Below are 21,096 nucleotides of genomic sequence, written 5' to 3'. Positions count from 1 at the left end.
GGTGCGCCAAGGCCACACACGCTTGGCGACCGAACCCTGGGTTTTTCGAAACATGTGCAAACTATTCAAACTGCAGTTTCAAGCACCCGGATGCGCTGAGCCTAAGGGGCGAACGGTTTCGAGTGTTTTATGACAAGGGACGCATTGACGGGACCCAGGCACGGACGGTAACATTATTAGCTAAGTGGCCATGACAGGCCCATCGCCGTAGCCAAACTACGAAAAGTCACGTACCTGGTCTGCTGGCAAATGTCAAGGCCCCTGCCATAAAACCGTCGCCCAATGCGAGTCCCTACAAATTGAGTTTGTCACAAAAAGATCGCGAATAATGCATTCATGGCATCCTTGACCTAAATCTCACTACAGAAAAATAAAAAAGAGATCATACGCGATCCTTACACCGTTTGAAGCGTAATAAACCCTCCAATATCAGATATACCTTTTCCAACAGCAATTTTTGCAAAATAATCCATAAAAATCTATATATCTGTGGGATCAGGACCCCCAGACCAAAAGTATGTAGGAGATCGGGAACAACGGGAGGGTTCCGTGGGTGAGCGCGTTAGTCGATCGGCTACCACCAGTGAGGCCGTGGGTTCGGTTCCCGCGGCGGCGGTGCCCTCGTTTTTCCCGAGATCCTACAATTGGGGGCTCAGCCGGGATTGGGGGAACACCGATCGCCGCACGATGGCGCTGTGAGAAAAACTGCGAATTTGTGAGTTGTGTTACGAGTTGTTACGAGTTGACGAGAAATTACGAGTTTACGAGAAATTACGAGTTGTGTTGGTGGCTCTGTGTATGGCCACAACACGAAAGAGAAACGATGAGACGACGCTGTGACGGACATTCGAGGGCGAATGTCGTCGCAGGATGGCCGAGTGTGGGATCAGGACCCCCAGACCAAAAGTATGTAGGAGATCGGGAAGAACGGGAGGGTTCCGTGGGTGAGCGCATTAGTCGATCGGCTACCACCAGTGAGGCCGTGGGTTCGGTTCCCGCGGCGGCGCACAGTGGGCAATTTGGACGAAATCGGATTCAAAATCAAGGAACTTTCGATAGGAATGCGGTAGAGCGATGAAATTTTTTTTAAGTGAAAGCTGAAACTTAGTAGAATATGGGAAAAATAGAGAGATTGTGGTCCGAACGTTTTTTAACCTCGAGAAAATTCGTTAAACGCGCACAAATTCAAGAAAATGTTAGTTTTTTCAATACCACGCCCGGAAAAAAATTTTTTCTAACATGCTATACATCATTTCCCATAGATTTTTTCACGCTGATTTCAAATCTGGTCTCAAAATTTGTCTACGACCTCAGGATTTTGCAAAAAATAGATTTTTGTGACGAAAAACTAATGAAGTCATTTTTTCGTGAAAATGATTTTATAACACTTGTTGCGTCGCCAACCCCAATCTCAGTCTGGGTTTACGCTGCGTCACTTTCGAGAAAGTCTCCTATTCCATCCTTAACAAATTTATGTCTTTACGACCAGGGTGCGACTGGCAAATGTCAGCGCACTTTCACGGTCAAAATCCGCTCGACCGTACCGCTCTCGATGGCACGTGACGCAGCGTAGACCCACTTGTAGCGCCAGGGGGCCCGTAATTTATGGGACGGTTTCCAGACACGCGGGACTTGGTGTCGTCTTCCTTAGACGGACTCTGCCAAGTGTCTACCAGCTCGTGGGCGTTGCATAATGCCGAAAACCGCCCCCTAAATGCAATTATTGGTCCCCCACTATTCGAACCCTATCCGCGGAGGGAATCTATCTAGTCAACGTTCTTAAGATTCTTCTCCGTTCTCGTCAGATACCAACGAACTCTCGCCTCTGTATTATCGCTTCTTTTTTGCAATCACTTCGCTGTACAGTAACCATCCGCTTTCGTTAAATACATATATATTGTTACTAAACAGTGTTGTGACCATAACCCTACAACCAGCTTGCATACATCCTAAAGATTGTGCGAGCACGCGTCACATCGTAACTACCTCAATTTTACGACGTTGGTGACGCCACAACATGGTCCTTCGAGCCGGATTAAAACCTGAACGAGCTTAAAATACAAACACCGAACGTAGTCGACGAAGCTTGGTGCATTGATATTGCATTGATTGGGAAAGAGCTGCCGTGGAAGCGTAGCTGTTTCAATTTATATACCACTGGAGAAGAAGGCATCGAGGAGACGCAGCTGCCTAACAACAATTGGCAGATTGGGAAGGTGCTGCTCATCGGGAATCAACCCACAACACAGTCAACACCACGTCATTCTCTGAAGCAGAGCACATTGCTGTGGAAAAAGGTGCAACTTCTCTTCAACACCATCTCGTCCGACATTCTCTACGAAGCAGCCATCGCATTCTCTACAACTTGTGAGGGCTGTAATATCATCGTTCGGTAAGCTCTGAATCACCTTTAATATCCTTGTATAACTCTCGCAGTCCTTGACTCCATATCCATCTTCTTTAATATAGCCGAAATCATGTCGGAACAAATGAAAACTCTTAAACGCCAGTGTGCATCAATTAAAGCTCAGCTAACGAGAATAAAAAATTCGCTGACTAGTTCTTTGGAGATATCCGCATTAAATGTACGAAAGTCTAAAATAACTGAACTTTACGATAACTTTCATAGTATAATTATCGAACTCGAAGCCCTTGACGAATCAGGCGATTACCAAAGCCATATTATCGAATTTGAAGACTCGTATTATGCTTGTGCGGAATCATTGGATAAATTACAAAATTCTAAAAATGCAGCGCCTTCGGAAAGGTCTGACACAAGGCGAAATAATGCAAACGATAACGTAAAGGGTAATGGAATTTTACCGAAAATTAAATTACCGACATTTGATGGCAATCTTCTCGAATGGCAAAGTTTTCATGACTCTTTTCTATCGATGGTCCATGAAAACGAAGACTTATTATACGTGCAAAAATTTCATTATTTGAAGCACTCCTTGCATGGAGAAATAGCAAGTGTTATCGATACGCTAAGCGCCTCCAAGGAAAATTATTTGGTAGCATGGTCTATATTAGTAAAACGGTGTACTCAACCACGAAGAATCATACAGGCTCATTTAAAATCATTATTCGAATTGCCAAGCCTTACGCATGATGATCCGGTAGCATTACGCTCGTTAATTACCGCAACGGAAAAACATGTAAATGCTCTAAAGGCTATTTCGGTACCAGTTCATAGTTGGAACGAAATACTGACTTACATAATCACTTCAAAATTAGATAAGACGACTCGCCGTGAATGGGATCGCTCTTTGAATGATCAGGATCTTCCGAAGCTTGACGATTTATTAAATTTCCTTTTGAAATTTTCTCGTGACGATGCCGTTGTGCATTTGGAAAACCCACACGAAACAGGTAGGGCACAGCTACCTGCTAGGGCAAGCAATAAAGTCTTAAACCAGGAGCGCAGTTCTAGGTCGGGACATCAATCTTATGTTTCAACGCAAGAAAAAATCGTTAAATGTCAACTTTGCAGTAAATCGCATAACATTCAAAACTGTGAACGCTTTTTAAGTTTATCAATAAACGATCGCTTTAACGTTGCAAAGAACGCCAAGTTATGCATTAATTGTTTAAAGGCTGGGCATTCGTGCAGCAAATGTTATTGTGGCACTTGTAAGAAATGTCAGCGCAAACATCATACCCTATTACATCGCACCGAAGATGTTAATAATAGTTTAGCATCTAATTCGTGCGCAGCTCCAGCCGAGCAATCGCATACGTCACTAACTGCTTCTATTCCATCCGAAGTTTTGCTTTCTACGACACGCGCCTTTATACTGGACAATCAAAATGTTCAACATGATTGCAGAATTTTATTAGACTCAGGATCACAAGTAAATTTTATAACCGAGGAATTAGCAAATAAATTAAAGTTACCTAAAACGAGCATTGATGTGCCAGTATTTGGCATAAATCAAGTGGAATCGCGTATTAAACATACCGTACGAACTACTATCGCATCCAAAACGTCTAATTATAAGGCACAAATAAGATTTTACACAATTCCACAAATTGCATGCTATTTGCCTACGCAACAAATCAACCGTTCTATTGTAAATATTCCGAAGAATATTCAGCTAGCTGATCCGGAATATCATAAACCATCGAAAATAGATGCATTATTAGGCGCTGAATTATTTTATCAATTGCTGTCTGTTGGTCAAATTTATTTATTCAAAAAATCGCTTGTTTTACAAAAAACTGTTATGGGGTGGATTTTATCTGGAACAATTCCTTCCAATAAGCCCGCTTTGAATTCGATAAAATGCCATTTATCTACTTCATCTATAGATGACCAAATCGCGAAATTCTGGGAGCTTGAGGAGTATCCTACAGAAAAAATTGCTTCTAAAGAGGAAGAATTATGTGAATCTCATTTCCGAGAACATACAAGTCGCAATTCTTCAGGACGTTACATCGTACGTTTACCGTTTGCACCAAACAAATCGAACCTAGGAACTTCTTATGAAATAGCCTTGAAGAGATTTTACAATTTAGAAAAACGTCTGATTCAAAATACTGCTTTAAAGCAAGAGTATTCAAGGTTCATACAGGAATATCGAGTCTTAGGCCATATGACTGATATTTCCAAAAATGATTGCAGGAAAGACGGTTATTATTTGCCTCACCACCCTGTATTCAAACAATCCAGTCTAACTACAAAACTTAGGGTAGTTTTTGACGCTTCTGCCATCACTTCGAATGGGCTCTCTTTAAATGATGTTTTATTAGTAGGGCCTACAATACAGGATGATCTATTCTCTCTCCTAGTACGCTTTCGTTTACATAATTATGTCTTGACCGCTGATATTGAGAAAATGTATCGGCAAGTACTCGTGCATCAGGATGATGCAGCTTATCAAAAGATCCTGTGGCGTGAAAATATAAACGAACAAATAAAAACTTTTAGACTTGACACTGTTACGTATGGTACAGCATCAGCATCGTTCCTCGCGATACGCGCTCTGCAGCAATTAGTGCAAGATGAGGGAAGGCCTTATCCATTAGCATCTAAATCCATTGTCAATGACTTTTATGTAGACGATCTATTAACCGGAGCGTCTACCTATGAAGAAGCTGTCAAATTACGAGACGAATTGATAAAACTTACAAGCAAAGCTAAATTTCATTTAAGGCAATGGGCCTCGAACGAGACGTCCTTACTTAAGGATTTAGTGGACAAATCTTTAAAGGACACACACGAAATAAATTCTAATTCAATTGTCAAGACGCTCGGTGTGCTTTGGAACTCATCTACCGACGTTATTACATATTCGACAAACATGAATACTAGCAACTCTCGTATTACAAAAAGAACAATTTTGTCAAGTACAGCGCAATTATTTGACCCACTAGGTTTATTAGGGCCTGTCATTGTTAAAGCCAAAATGATCATGCAGGATTTATGGAAGGCTAAACTAGATTGGGATGAATCTGTCCCACAACATATACACTCAGATTGGGAAGATTACAAACAGCAATTGTCGTGCCTATCACAATTTAAAATGCCACGAAAAATTATTGCAACAGCGGCATCGGAAATCCAACTTCACGGATTTTGCGATGCCAGCGAAAAGGCTTACGGTGCCTGCATATATATCCGTTCTCGACAAGCAGATGGTAGTACCACCGTCCGTTTAATAGCATCCAAATCGCGCGTGGCTCCCTTGAACTCAACTACAATTCCAAGATTAGAATTGTGCGCTGCAGTATTGTTATCAAAATTATACGTAAATGTAAAAAGGGCGCTCAGCATACAATTTAATTACACAAGGCTCTGGACGGATTCGACAATTGTCTTATGTTGGATCAATACATCGTCGAACACTTTAAAAACTTTCGTAGCCAATCGTGTGTCAAAGATACAAGCCGTTACACAATCGAATGACTGGCGACATGTACCTTCGCAACAAAATCCAGCAGATGCTATTTCGCGTGGTCAAAATCCAATAGAATTTCTAAACAATGAATTATGGATTCAAGGTCCTTCATGGTTACATCAATCAGAGGACGCATGGCCATTGTCACCAATGCCTTCAGCGAAGGTACCCGAATTACGGACAATTACTGCATTAACGATAAATTGCAATAACGAACTATTTCTTCGATTTTCGTCCTTTGTAATGCTAAAGCGAGTTATAGCTTATTGTTATAGATTTTATAATAATGCTTCCAAAAAGTACATTCGACATGGCAAGATTAATGTTGAAGAATTAAATCATGCACACGATCAAATAATAAAGACGTTACAGCACGAACATTTCAAGAGAGAAATAGATGCGTTAAACTCGGGCAAGACAGTTGACAAACGCAGCAAAATTCTTAATTTAAATCCTTTTTTGGATGAGCAAGGGATTCTTCGTGTAGGCGGAAGATTGCATCATTCGCTTTTAGATTACAATCAAAAACATCCGATTTTGCTACCGCGAACACACCATGTTACCAAATTAATCATTCGCGAGCATCATATTAAAAATTATCATAGCGGTGTGCAATCCACATTAAATGTAGTCCGACAAAGGTATTGGATCATCGATGGAAAAAATTTTACACGTCATATAATCCGGAAGTGTATTAGATGTCAGAGGGCTCGCCCTTCGGACATGAACTATATTATGGGAAATTTGCCAAAAAATCGCGTACAACAAAGCAGGCCATTTGAAATTTCGGGTGTAGATTATTGTGGACCCTTATTTGTCAAGGAAAAGAAATTTCGAAATCGCGGAAAGATAAAGGTATATGTTTGCGTATTCGTATGCTTTGCAACAAAGGCAGCACACATGGAATTGGTCAGTGATCTGACCACGGAATCGTTTATAGCCTGTCTGAAACGTTTTTTCTCTCGACGTGGTAAATCACGTCATATTTATTCTGACAATGCTACTAATTTTGTGGGCGCGAACAATGAGTTAAAGAATCTTCTTGATTTCTTAAAAAATGAAACATTTGTTCATAGGGTGACACAATATTTGACAAACGAAGGTGTCACGTGGCATTTTTCCCCCCCGCGATCACCCCACTTCGGTGGCCTGTGGGAAGCCTTAGTCAAGTCCTTTAAGCATCATTTGATTCGAACTGTTGGTGATCAATTGTTCACATATGAACAATTAAATACCTATATAATTGAAATTGAGGCGATATTAAATTCCAGACCGCTAACTCCTATGTCTTCAGATCCAAACGACACATCTGCCCTCACCCCTGCACACTTCCTAATAGGTGATTCGCTAAAGAGCATACCTGAGCATGATTTACAGCATGTATCCTCTAATAAGTTGTCAACATGGCAACACATCCAAAGGGTGAAGCAGCATTTTTGGGCGAGATGGCATAAGGAATATGTAAACCAACTCAGTATACGTAGCAAATGGCGAACATCATCATCGCAGCAGCCAAGGATTGGAGACCTTGTAATCTTGAAGGAAGACAACGTTCCACCAATGCAATGGCACTTGGGACGTATTATCGAACTCCATCCCGGTGATGATAACGTTATACGAGTTGTGACCGTAAAAACTGTGAGCGGAACATACAAACGTAGTGTTAAGCGAGTATGCCCACTACTTATGGACTCTTAATTATACTATAGTGTACTTATATCCGTTTGCGTTTGTAATACTTATTATTCTTCGTATTTTTATGGCTATGATATTCATTCTTTAAACATTAACATTACTTTAGATCTACTTAGATTACTTTAGATATACTACTTTTTGCGTTACGTATATTATCAACTTCAAGGTAGTTCGCAGTTACTGCAGTTATGATCGTGTTTTTATACTCAACAATCGCCTACATTTTAGATACCGCCTTAAATTCCTTTTATATTGTTTGCATTCTTGTTGATATTTTGTAAACCTATTATTCCACATTTTGCCTTTTACAAACGTGTGCAATTGAACTAAATAGTTCAAGGGGGGCGGCGTGTTGCGTCGCCAACCCCAATCTCAGTCTGGGTTTACGCTGCGTCACTTTCGAGAAAGTCTCCTATTCCATCCTTAACAAATTTATGTCTTTACGACCAGGGTGCGACTGGCAAATGTCAGCGCACTTTCACGGTCAAAATCCGCTCGACCGTACCGCTCTCGATGGCACGTGACGCAGCGTAGACCCACTTGTAGCGCCAGAGGGCCCGTAATTTATGGGACGGTTTCCAGACACGCGGGACTTGGTGTCGTCTTCCTTAGACGGACTCTGCCAAGTGTCTACCAGCTCGTGGGCGTTGCATAATGCCGAAAACCGCCCCCTAAATGCAATTATTGGTCCCCCACTATTCGAACCCTATCCGCGGAGGGAATCTATCTAGTCAACGTTCTTAAGATTCTTCTCCGTTCTCGTCAGATACCAACGAACTCTCGCCTCTGTATTATCGCTTCTTTTTTGCAATCACTTCGCTGTACAGTAACCATCCGCTTTCGTTAAATACATATATATTGTTACTAAACAGTGTTGTGACCATAACCCTACAACCAGCTTGCATACATCCTAAAGATTGTGCGAGCACGCGTCACATCGTAACTACCTCAATTTTACGACGTCGGTGACGCCACAACAACACTCTACTTTGAAGGTATATTGTATTTTCATATATAAAATTCAATAAAAGTAATAATAATGACGTATTTGAACGTTTTGAGTTACTTACGGAACATGAAGCGCTTCACATCTCGTCACCACTTGACGTATCGCTGTTATTGCTACTGGCACTTTCTGCAAACTGTCTGTGGTTGTAATGTAGTATAAATTAGATATCTATTGTCCATAATTATATTTTCATTTACAGAGGAAGTAAGGTAAGTATTTAATCTTTTTAACTTACGCATTTTCTTCGACGAAGTTTCTACATTCTGCTGCTATTTTCTTTCTTCGGTACAACTTTAATCGATCTTTTAGTAATATGATAGAAATTTTCGGGTCGGTTAAGTGCATTGCGCGATTAAAAACATCTAAGATTCTATTTTTTCGACTATTTTGTCGTGAGTGAAGCATCATGTTTTTTCTGTACAGTTTATGCCACGATTCATTTGCATCTTCTGAATAATAAGCTATTGGCAATAGAAACTGTTTTGCTATTTCACAACCATGCTTTAATAACTTACGCAAGGTAGGACTCATTCGAGCCCACGGGAATAATGTATAATGAAAACAATATGTCTCCCAACAGAATTCTTCGAGCTCTTTTATTTTTAAGGGTTGCTTGCATTTGAAGACTGATAATATTGTAGCAATATTTTTTATAAATTGCACGTCGATCTCCAAAGCTTCTGCAAATATTGTCGGATTTTCGAAAATATAATTATGGACAATAGATATCTAATTTATACTACATTACAACCACAAACAGTTTGCAGAAAGTGCCAGTAGCAATAACAGCGATACGTCAAGTGGTGACGAGATGTGAAGCGCTTTGTTACGAGCCAGGGCTGCGAGCAACGCGAGAGGCCGACGAGGGGGTTATTACTCCTTGAATATGGTTTCTATTATTAGTTAATATTGAAATCTTTGTTGATTTGAATTAGGATTAGTAAGCCTCGTAACTTATATATAATTTAATTGATACAATCCGAGCGGTAAGATTGTATCATGTGGGAACGTTCAATTATTAGATTAGGATATCAGGCAATAATTAAAGGTTGTAGATTACGCGAGTTAACAAACAAGACAAATATATTCTGAATTGGAATAGTTACAAGTGTAATTGTCTGTGTCGCGAGTGAATGTGGTAAGTGTACAATTAGAGAAATTGTTACCTAGTGATGCACGGTGTTGACGCACTGGCAATGCGGGGTCGGAGAGCGATTGTTGAAAGCCAAATAGAATATACACGAACTAACGGATTCTATAAGGTTACGTTTGATTCGAAAGGGACTTTTACCCGATCTCACTAGAACTGACTCTTACGCGTGTAACGCGACGTGACTGCACGATTACTATACCGCGACCGAATCACTTCTGAATCTCTACTGAACCGCTTCTCGACTGAACCAAAGAGGATGAAAATGCATGGGTTTATATACCCTAAAAATGAGAGGGGAATGTATCTGTTTTATTTTACGGTCGCATACTCGTATTTGTCGTTTCTAGTGAGTTTAAGGTTTGCAGCTGGATCTTTTGTTTATAGGGGTAAAACGAAGGGTTAGCCAGGATGTTTCCTATCAAAGACTATCTTGACAAAACATTCCAGAAGGGGATGTTTTGAAGATTTCCATATTAGGAAATCATACGGTGCTGTTACTGAATCATGCTTCGTGCCAGCTGCGTCCAGCCGGAGTACAATTATTAAACAAGGGGCCTGTTGGGACGCTTTTCGTTCTCAGAAAAAGAGATTAGAACTTCTAATCGAAATGAACGTGGAGATACGTCTCCATACGTAACAGCTTCATGTTCCGTAAGTAACTCAAAACGTTCAAATACGTCATTATTATTACTTTTATTGAATTTTATATATGAAAATACAATATACCTTCAAAGTAGAGTGTTATAAAATCATTTTCACGAAAAAATGACTTCATTAGTTTTTCGTCACAAAAATCTATTTTTTGCAAAATCCTGAGGTCGTAGACAAATTTTGAGACCAGATTTGAAATCAGCGTGAAAAAATCTATGGGAAATGATGTATAGCATGTTAGAAAAAATTTTTTTCCGGGCGTGGTATTGAAAAAACTAACATTTTCTTGAATTTGTGCGCGTTTAACGAATTTTCTCGAGGTTAAAAAACGTTCGGACCACAATCTCTCTATTTTTCCCATATTCTACTAAGTTTCAGCTTTCACTTAAAAAAAATTTCATCGCTCTACCGCATTCCTATCGAAAGTTCCTTGATTTTGAATCCGATTTCGTCCAAATTGCCCACTGTGCGGCGGTGCCCTCATTTTTCCCGAGATCCTACATATCTGTACAAAAATGTTTACTCCAGTAAAAATACGCGTTTGCAAAATTAATTGATCTTCGCACACAACTCGATTATTTGAAAATTAATTCACTGTTTCATTATAGATATAAACATGCCAATTTTTATCATTGTCCCGTGCTAATTACCACGGATCCCGCACCGAGACACTTGCTCAACGCGAGGCGTTTTGCAACGATCATGCTAATTGAATTTACGGGATTAAAGCGTACGCGTTGCCGTAGTAACCGTGATTTCCATAACTGGAAAGCCACCGATTATGTAATCCTTTCTGTCTGACGCAGGGCGATGACAGTGTCACGTAATAATCAAGAAGAAAATATAAAAAAAAAACTTTATTGCTCAACCGGAGTTGAGTACCACTCAGTTAGTTACAAAGATTATTACAATGATTGAAATACACGGAGAACGTACGTAGGCGATACTAAAACAAAACTGAACGCTCGTGCCCTGGGGCGGCGGCCTCTTATACCGTCGGAGACAACTGGCCGCTGAGGATATTTGATCCCTTCTTATCAACAGGACTTCTCCGAAGGTGGTGCCGTGTGCAACGAAGGTGTTGCCGTGTGCAACGGGCCATAATCAGGTGTGGTCCCTGTGACAACAGCGTGGTCGAGTGTACGAACGAAGGCGGAGAAATTGCATTACACGTGTCTTGGAACTCTGGCAAACAGAATATGCGGCAGCCCATGGTACGTACCGCAATACTTGCGTTTGCACGCCGTTCGCAATGCTGCAAAACGCTCCCCTGGACACGATTATACCGTTACGCGATATAACGATCCGTCAAAACAATGAGCTCGGTTACAACACCGCAACGAACAATTGATTGAAACTTGTTCGATTTGTAATTGGAACGGTTAAAACTGCTATGCTTTCGAGAGGATGCGATCAACGTTGATTCCATCGTGAATTTTTATATAGTTTGATGTATTTTGATATCTCTGCTCCACCAGAGAGGTCCTCCAATTAATCCAGTTCTTGGCGAATATATAGATTGCATTCAATAGTTTATCTATTTAAATTCTTTAGATGTTTTAAGTGCTTGGAATAATTAAAAATTGAAAATGATCTCGATTTTCTAATATTCTGTGACACGCAGGTGGTTTGAGATCAGATAAATCAGGGCTGTTTAACTTCTTTTCCGCCGCGAGTCACACGACGCTCCCACCATTCCCCCTCTACAATCTCCTCGGAATGACAGCAAAATCAATTGAAAACAAAATTCTAAACAAATCCCGGGAAATCTTGTTGTCTCATTCTGCCGCGCTTCGCCTCGCTTGCTTTCTTCGTTGCGCCCAATCCCCTCCACCAACGTCCATCGCGTAGAGAAGCACACGAGCGAAACGGAGCGCGGCAGAATGAGACAGCTACGATTCTCCTTTCCCCTGTGACTGCCTAGCTTGTGGGACGACGTCGTACGCAGTGGGGGTTTCTTGTCGAAAAAGGAACATAGGAAATGGTGTTAAAAATGGAGTTTAATTAATATTGGCAACGGTAATTTTACGCATATCAAATTATCGTTTATTCGCCACGAACCTGATGATTGCAGGTAGAAAGGAGCTTCTACATTGTAATTCTAGGTATATGCAACGGTTCTGGAGAGCACACAAAATTAAGACTACAAAGCAAGAGGGGGTTTCTGCAGACGCGACAGCATTTAGAAGGAAATTGCGTTTAAATATTCATCGGGCACCCGTGCTATTGAATAAAATCTCGCTAATATATTTCGCCATCGTTGTTTCTACTTGCTGTGGACACTGCCGATGCTGTCACTAATTTATTCCTCGTTGGACTCGCCATTTCTCAATTCATCTTAACCATACCGTAAGAGAAAACGATCGACGATGAAGAGACTCGCTCATTTTCCTATTAAAAACTAACGAAATATTCGGTATAATCTGAACTACTCATTTATACTCCATGGGAACGATTGCGTGGGGCCGCGGGCCGCGGTTTTGTAAGAAACACCGTGGCGACCTTGCTCCTATTTCCGATTTCCTTTACAGCAGGAAGGAGCCGTTCTGCTGGAGTCGAGCTCCATCAAGGACGACGTGATCTCTTGTGCTTTTTGGAGAGAGAAAACGACGGTCGTTCAGGCTCGGGAATACGATCTCGTCAACACACCGTACAATCTTCTGGTCGCTGCTGGCAAGACTCTCAAAAGTATGCAATTATCCCCTTTCAATATCCATCATCATTCACATTATCATTATTGTTCATCTCAATTGAAATTCTCAGGATTTATTAGCTCATTGGACACCTGAAGACTTTATTCAATTTTTATGCCATACATTCTCAGTATCCACTGAGTGGAGGCTCTATAAAATTGGGACCCTACAAAATTAGGATTTAATGCAATTGGGACCCTATGAAATCGGGACTATATGTAATGGGAGGACTTGCAATGAGGAGACTTGCAATGGGAGGATTTGCAATGAGGGTCGGTGCGGTAGGGGGGCCTTGTAATGGGGGCTATGCAATAGCGTGTTTTTGGTAGTCGAATCTTTCTTCGGGGAACAAAAATGTCTGATGCACGTGTGAATGTTTAGGTAACGGGGTTGGTTTCCATGACACGGCGTTCGACGCGACCGGCGGTGCAAAATGGTTATCGGACGTGGGTGGTTACGCAACGGCGAGCAACGTGTTGATTCGTGTGCACGGCGCGCTGATGCTGGCTTCTTGGATCGGCACGGCGTCGATCGGGATCCTGCTGGCCAGATACTACAGGCAGGCGTGGGTTGGCTCGCAGTTGTGCGGAAAGGACCATTGGTTCGCCGTAAGTATCCAATTTTTCCTCTGACCGGGATCAGACGGGTCCAGACGGTTCCGGCGACCGTGGATCTGGATAAGGGTCTATTCATATTTTCCGGAGACGAACGCTAGTTCCGATACTACCATGTTTTCTATATTCATACGCACCCGAACCGTAGCAAGGCCACTTGAGAGAAACATGAGATGCACGCGTCAACCGCTAAGAGCCGCACACGGCGGGTGTTTGTTACCTAACACCCGAACAGTTTACACCCCCCTCTACACCACCGGGAATGCCAATGCATCCGGTGAGAGGTGGGCACCCGGTGACAATACTTTGGGTATTCGATCTCCGTCGATGCTGTCCGGCCGTCGAGTGCCACGATAGCATCCGAACAGTATCGATTTTCGAAGTCGAGAAGAGAATATTGTTTGCAATGTTGCAACGTTAACCCTTTCGCTTCGGCAGTCCAGTCCGCCGAAGAACCGTCACCGAACGGAAGCATGCGCCAGAAATGTGCACAGTGCGCGTGATTTTTGTATATACGTTCTTCTAAGTCTTAAATAATTACTATACTTAATAAAACAATTATTGACTCAGAACGTAATTTTATTATTTTATTTCACGTTTGTAATGAGAAAATAAACAATGAACGCGAAGGTTATAATATTGTTACGAGTATCGATATGTTTCGATATCGAGACATTGCGCCGAATGGTCTTCGTTGCCGCGTCGTCTTAGTGACGACGATACAACGGAGACATGACAGAGTCGGTTGACGAACGTCACTGAGGGAAGTCGCAAAGCTAAGTACTCCTCCTCTATTTAATAAAGGTCTCTTTGGTATTTCACTCGTTTTATTCTTTAAAGATGCCCCGAACCCGTAACACTGGTGTCAGAAGTGGGATTTCTCTGGCGGCGAGTTGTGAGGGAACCGGCAACGTCCGGAGCCGACAGATTTTGAATTCGGAGGCTTGCATGGAGGAGCGGTTTGCTGCCTTGGAACGGCAGGTCGAACGACTGGCGGGGCGCTCTGAGGAGAGATTGGCGGAATATCAGGCCAGATTTGATCAATTTATAAATTCTTTCGAGACTTTTACTTCTCACTTTTCTGGTCAGCGTGTTTCAAATAATGGAAATAGTGATGTTCGCGTGGATGACAGTGTAGCGGATTGTGGGACCGGTAATGTTTATAGTATGTCCTCTGTCCCCTATCGCGCTAAACCCGCGAAATTCAATGGGTCGTGTTCGTGGACACAGTACTTCACACAATTTGAGAGTTTGGCTAAGGTCAATAATTGGAACGAACGAACAAAAGTAATAGCTTTGTTGGATTCGCTCGAAGGGGAAGCTCTCTCGGTACTGACATGCGTGGAAGAATCGGAACGGACCGATTTCCACGCGTTGGTTGCTGGTATGAATGCTCGTTACGGCACTGAACACTTGGCCCAGTTAAATCGTTACAAATTTCATAATTATAAACAAGGGGCAGGAGAGTCTCTTCAAGCTATGGCAGAACAGATCTGCCTCCTTTCTCGCTCGGTCTTCGCAGATTTGTCTCTCGATTGTCAGGATAAACAGGCGCGAGAAAAATTTGTCGAAGCAATAAGAGATAATAATTTGAGAAAGGACGTCACCCTCGCTTCGATTAATGCCACTTCGTTGGGGGCGGTGCTGGATGTAGCGTTGAGAACAGAAGCTCTGTATCATTCGAGTAATCGTCGTGTTGAGCCTTTTACTAAGGCATAGTCTGGCTTTCAGTCTCGGCGCCAGGAATTTCGGAATGGCCACAATAATGGTCCTCAAAACTACATTGTGGATCGCAAAAATAACGGGATCGTTTGTTGGAACTGCGGAAAGCCAGGCCATCTATCTTATAATTGTTCCGATGCTAACTTAGTTTCAAATTCTGGAAGTCAACGGTTTCAAAATTTGCAGAGCAAAAAATTGAAAGAGGATAGAGTTCCTTTTTCGGGAAACGAAAGGGGGTCTGCGTAAAGGGGATTGCGGAGACCCCGATTATCGCACATAAAGGAAATCCCCCGTTCTTGGTAAATTCTAACGGTATCTGCGCAGAAGGTTTTTTTTTAACGAGGTTGCACAGAAGTTTTTGATAGATACCGGGTCGGCGGTTTCGCTTGTGAGAGGTACGTCACAGAGTGACACGAAAGGATCTGACATGAACTTGATGTCAGTTACGGGGGAATCTGTCCGAGTTTTCGGCGTCAAAGAAGCTCAAATCGGGATCGGAAAATTTAATACTAAACATGTATTCTATGTTGTTGATATTTCGGACGATTGTATTTTAGGCCTGGATTTCTTGACGAAACATAATTGTTCGTTAGATTTGAAGCAGAATTGTTTTTCTTTTGATGGAGGAGAGAACGTTGATTTTGTGGGCTGTAGTTTTAGAAGACCGAAAGAAACAAATATAGCCGTAGTCGATTCTGCGATTGCTAATGAATCCGTAGTTCCTTCATTGAGTACGTTGAGCAACGAATGTAGCGCTGTCAGAGAGGACAGAGGGATGAATGAGAAGGCTGAAGTGGCCAAGGTCGATGTCGTGGAAGTAAGGGACGATTATGTTGAGTTTTCGCAACCTGACGGATCAACTTCGGCCGGTAGAGGAGAACAGTCCGATTTGCCTGGATATTTAAAATCGATATTTGAAAGTTTATTTTTGATTTGTTTCCAACATGTGTGTTCGCCAAAGATAGAACTCAGATAGGCAGCTGTAAGGTCGTTAACCCTTTCGCTACGGCAGTCCGCTCCGCCGGAGTGACGCCACTGAACGGGGCACCGCGCCGAAAAGTGTGCACGATGCACGTCGGTAGTCTTTTCGGTGTTTACAAGTTGCCGGATATAGACGGCACCCGTACACACAGGTCGTCGCGTGGATGCCGGCTATAGACGGCACCCGTAGCGAAAGGGTTAAACACAGAATTGACACTGGAGAACATCCTCCGATTAAGCAGGCTCCTCGCAGGGTTCCTGTTAACCGGAAGGATGAAGTTCGTCAATTGATTGCGGAAATGGAGAGCCAAGGAGTTATTGAAAGGTCTTATAGTGCTTGGACTTCTCCAGTAGTGCTTGTTAAAAAAAAAAAAAAAAAGATGGGTCGACGAGATTTTGTGTGGATTATCGTCAACTCAATAATATCACAAAGAAGGATTCTTATCCATTACCTCGTATCGACGACACTGTCACAGGGACCACACCTGATTATGGCCCGTTGCACACGGCAACACCTTCGTTGCACACGGCACCACCTTCGGAGAAGTCCTGTTGATAAGAAGGGATCAAATATCCTCAGCGGTCAGTTGTCTCCGACGGTATAAGAGGCCGCCGCCCCAGGGCACGAGCGTTCAGTTTTGTTTTAGTATCGCCTACGTACGTTCTCCGTGTATTTCAATCATTGTAATAATCTTTGTAACTAACTCAGTGGTACTCAACTCCGGTTGAGCAATAAAGTTTTTTTTTATATATTTTCTTCTTGATTATTACGTGACATTTTGGCGATCCTGCCAGGATCCACTAGAGTCAGTGTAAACGAAATCACGCGTTTCGGCCCACGGGAACACTCGACCCAGAGGATCAGCGGACCACACCACGAGCTGCATACGTGCACCTTTGGAACCACGCAAAACGAAGAAAAAACCAGAAGTAAGTAACTCTGGATCCCTTTATAACGTACAGAACTAGGAGAGATAGCTTCTCTAGCAACAGTTCGAGAGACAGTGTAGATTCAGTTAGAATCATGAGTAAACCACAACCGAGCACCTCTGACGCTCAAGTGAAAGAATTATTGGAGACAATTAGAAAACAGAATGAGACTATTACTCGCCAACAAGATATGTACAGCCAAAGAATTTCCATGCTAGAAGCCGCTTTACAATCGGTAGACCAAGAGAATAAGAAACGCGTTAAAGAAATTGAGATATTAGGCAGAAATCTAACGGGCTTGAGCATGACTGAAGATGACGATGCGGATTATACTTCCGTCATGACCGAAGACGATTCCGTGATTAGATCTAAAATCAAAACCACTGCACCACCTGCCCCAACGCGAGAAAATGCACCTGGCGAAACGAGCTCGCAGAGCTCTAACCTGAGAGCCAAGGATGCTATACGTTACATCCCGACGCTCAACGGAGATGATGATGTAGGAGTTGAAGATTTTATTAAAGAAGTCAAATCACTCCGAAGCATGTGTATGGAACGGATGCTATTGTTGAAAGCAATTAAAGTAGAAAAGATAGTAGGCAAAGCAGCACAAAGCATTCGTAACATGAATATTGAAACGTATGCCGAGCTTTACGAAGCACTGCGTACTAATGTAGCCACACAGGCTTCTGCAGACGAATTTAGCGAACAACTTCGGGAAATAAAGCAAGGAGCTACCGAAACCGTGCAGAATTTCAACATTCGATTCCGTAAAACTTTGAATAAACTAACGTACGCCATTACTAACGAGTATCCACAACCCATAACCAGAAGAGTAATGATGGAGGCAACCATGAAGAGAGTTACGAAAATCTACATAAACGGTCTCAAGAGAGAGATCGGACACATGATATTCACCAGCAAACCCACGACTTTGATCGAAGCTGAAAAGGAAGCTGCCGATGTGGAGAGATACCTTCGAGAAGAACGCCACGACTCATTCCGTCGCCAACACCCAGCGATGGTCAGACCACCCGTTATTCCAGCCAAGAGATACCAGAGCTACGTACCGCCGCGCACGCCGCAGATTCAGCCGACCGCTGTCACCAGACCCAGCCCGTTCAACCAGATGGAGAGAAGACCGCTCATCGACCGACAACAGGTTAAATGCTTCAAATGTGGAAAAATCGGCCACACCGCCAACCAGTGCTCAAATTTTCAAGTGCGAGCCCCACAGGAACGCGGACCACCGCGAGTGAACAACACTGTGGTATCAACCGAGGAAGAAACGAACTATTACGAATCAACACCGTCACCGGGCAACTACCAACAATCCTATTACGATCCCCATCCGGACAACAATGGAGATTTCTCGTCGATTCAGGAGCAGGAGTCAACCTTGTCAGACGAAGACCTGCAGGAATGAAGATCTATACCGACCACGAAACCAAACAGTTTGCTATGGGACATTCTAAATTCCGAACGAACGAATTCACTAATTTTAGAATAGCCGGTCAATTTATAAAATTGTATATCGTAGACGAAACTTTTCCTATCATTGAAGACGGCATATTCGGGTTACCAGCCATGAAACAATTTAACTTCAGCATCACTAACGATCATTTGAAATTAAACGACACGATATTAACATTTCAGAATCAAACTATCAAACCAGGCGAGAGAATCCACGAACTTGTGTACCTCGAGGGAAAACCTACCACGGTATGCTTTATCAATTGTGGTGAGTCAGAAAAACAAATTACTAACAATATTGAAAATTCTAACACCTACGATCAAATATCCACCTTTAAAGAAATAATTAGACTTTCACATATAGAAAACAGTTTGAAACAACCTATAGAAAAATTGCTTCTCTTTTATATCGATGTTTTCAATTTAGAAAAAGAATTCCTACCTTGCACCAACCTCACTAAACACACGATAACACTAAAAGAAAACAAGGTCATTAACACAAAATCGTACAAACCACCTGAATGCCACAAAGCAGAAATTAGCAAGCAAATGGACGAGATGTTAGAAAAAGGAATAATTGAACCCAGCGATTCCCCTTACAATTCACCAGTCTGGGTGGTACCGAAAAAATCAGACGCATCAGGCGAACAAAAGTGGAGGATAGTTATCGACTTTAGAAAACTGAACGAATTGACTGACCAGGACGCATACCCCTTACCCGACATAGACGACATTTTATCACAACTCGGAAACGCGAAATTCTTCTCAGCTTTAGACTTATCCTCGGGTTTCCATCAGATCCCGATGGAAGAGAAATCCAAAAAATACACCGCCTTTTCTACTCCCCAAGGACACTATCACTATAATAGAATGCCATTTGGACTGAAGAACGCCCCAGCAACTTTCCAGAGAATGATGGATACCGCCCTACGTGGACTTATAAACAAACATTGCTTCGTGTATCTAGACGATATTGTAATATTCGGACAATCCATCGAAGAACATAACAGAAATTTAGCAATCGTGTTACAAAGATTAAGAGAATTAGGATTGAAACTGCAACCGGACAAATGTGAATTTCTAAAGCCAGAACTAGAGTACTTAGGCCACATAGTAACCTCTGAAGGAATAAAGCCCAATCCAAAGAAACTAGAAGCCGTTCAAAATTTCAAAATCCCTAAAACACCGACCGACGTAAAATCATTCTTAGGACTCGCGGGATATTATCGAAAATTTATACGAAACTTTAGCAAAATCGCGAAACCATTGACCGAACTGACGAAAAAGACCGTACCGTTTCACTGGAACGAACAGACGCAGACCAGCTTTGACACACTAAAAAAGAAATTATGTACCGCACCAGTTCTCAAATTCCCTGACTTTGAAAAACAATTCACTCTAACGACTGACGCAAGTAATTTAGGAATAGGAGCCATCCTTTCGCAAGACGGACACCCCTGTTGCTATATTTCACGAACTCTCAATCCGCCCGAACGAAATTACTCGACTACCGAAAAGGAGCTGTTAGCAATTGTATGGGCAACTAAAAGACTTCGACAATACCTGTTAGGAAGAAAATTCATTATTAGAACCGATCACCAAGCCTTGACATGGTTACAAAATTGCAAAGACCCCTCATCTCGACTGATCAGATGGAGACTACGACTAGAGGAATACGAATACGAAATACGGTACACTAAAGGAAAAGACAATACCGCTGCCGACTGTTTATCCCGAATTCACGCGATTACAGCACAAGACGAACCCACAGACTTACTGTCCAGATACCAAACCTGGGAAACCTCAGACGAACTTCCGAAACCACTAAAGATCGTACCCAATAAAAAGAACTTCTTCCAACTAACTTCAGACCAATTAGGCGCGTACGAAGGTAAAGAAAAATGGCTAAACATATTGAATAAAATCATCAGGAACACGAATCGAATTGGTATAGGAGACAATGATATTTCAATTCAGGATAGAAATACGATCAAGAGAATGCTCATGTTCTTTAACGACACGGACAAAGAGATAGAATTTGCATGGGAACCAGTAAAAGAATTGACCGACGACGAAATTAAACAAATTATCAAAGAAAATCACGAATTAATCGGACACCCCGGAATACAGAAAACCTATGACAGAATCAAAATTAACTACAAAATACCGAACTTGTTTAAACTAATTCAGGAATACATTGAGACATGCGACACTTGCCAACGAGCTAAACTCACGCGAATTCGCCCAAGAGAAGAACCATGCATAACCGACACCC

At 42.1% G+C, this 21,096-nt stretch overlaps 1 protein-coding gene across 1 annotated transcript; it reads left to right on the top strand.

Annotated features, from left to right (window-relative positions):
* Positions 1–1,503: 1,503 nt before the first annotated feature.
* Positions 1,504–7,835, top strand: LOC143364219 (uncharacterized). The gene is made up of 5 exons (XM_076804678.1): positions 1,504–1,555; positions 2,077–2,376; positions 2,437–7,571; positions 7,702–7,761; positions 7,824–7,835. Exons 1-5 carry the CDS (start codon positions 1,504–1,506, stop codon positions 7,833–7,835), a joined length of 5,559 nt encoding a protein of 1,852 aa, XP_076660793.1.
* Positions 7,836–21,096: the final 13,261 nt, after the last annotated feature.

This window comes from Halictus rubicundus, unplaced genomic scaffold, assembly GCF_050948215.1.
Source record: "Halictus rubicundus isolate RS-2024b unplaced genomic scaffold, iyHalRubi1_principal scaffold0344, whole genome shotgun sequence".
Taxonomy (NCBI): domain Eukaryota; kingdom Metazoa; phylum Arthropoda; class Insecta; order Hymenoptera; family Halictidae; genus Halictus; species Halictus rubicundus.
The sequence above is the reverse complement of the archived record's forward strand: the minus strand, read 5'-3'. Positions and strand labels throughout refer to the sequence as shown.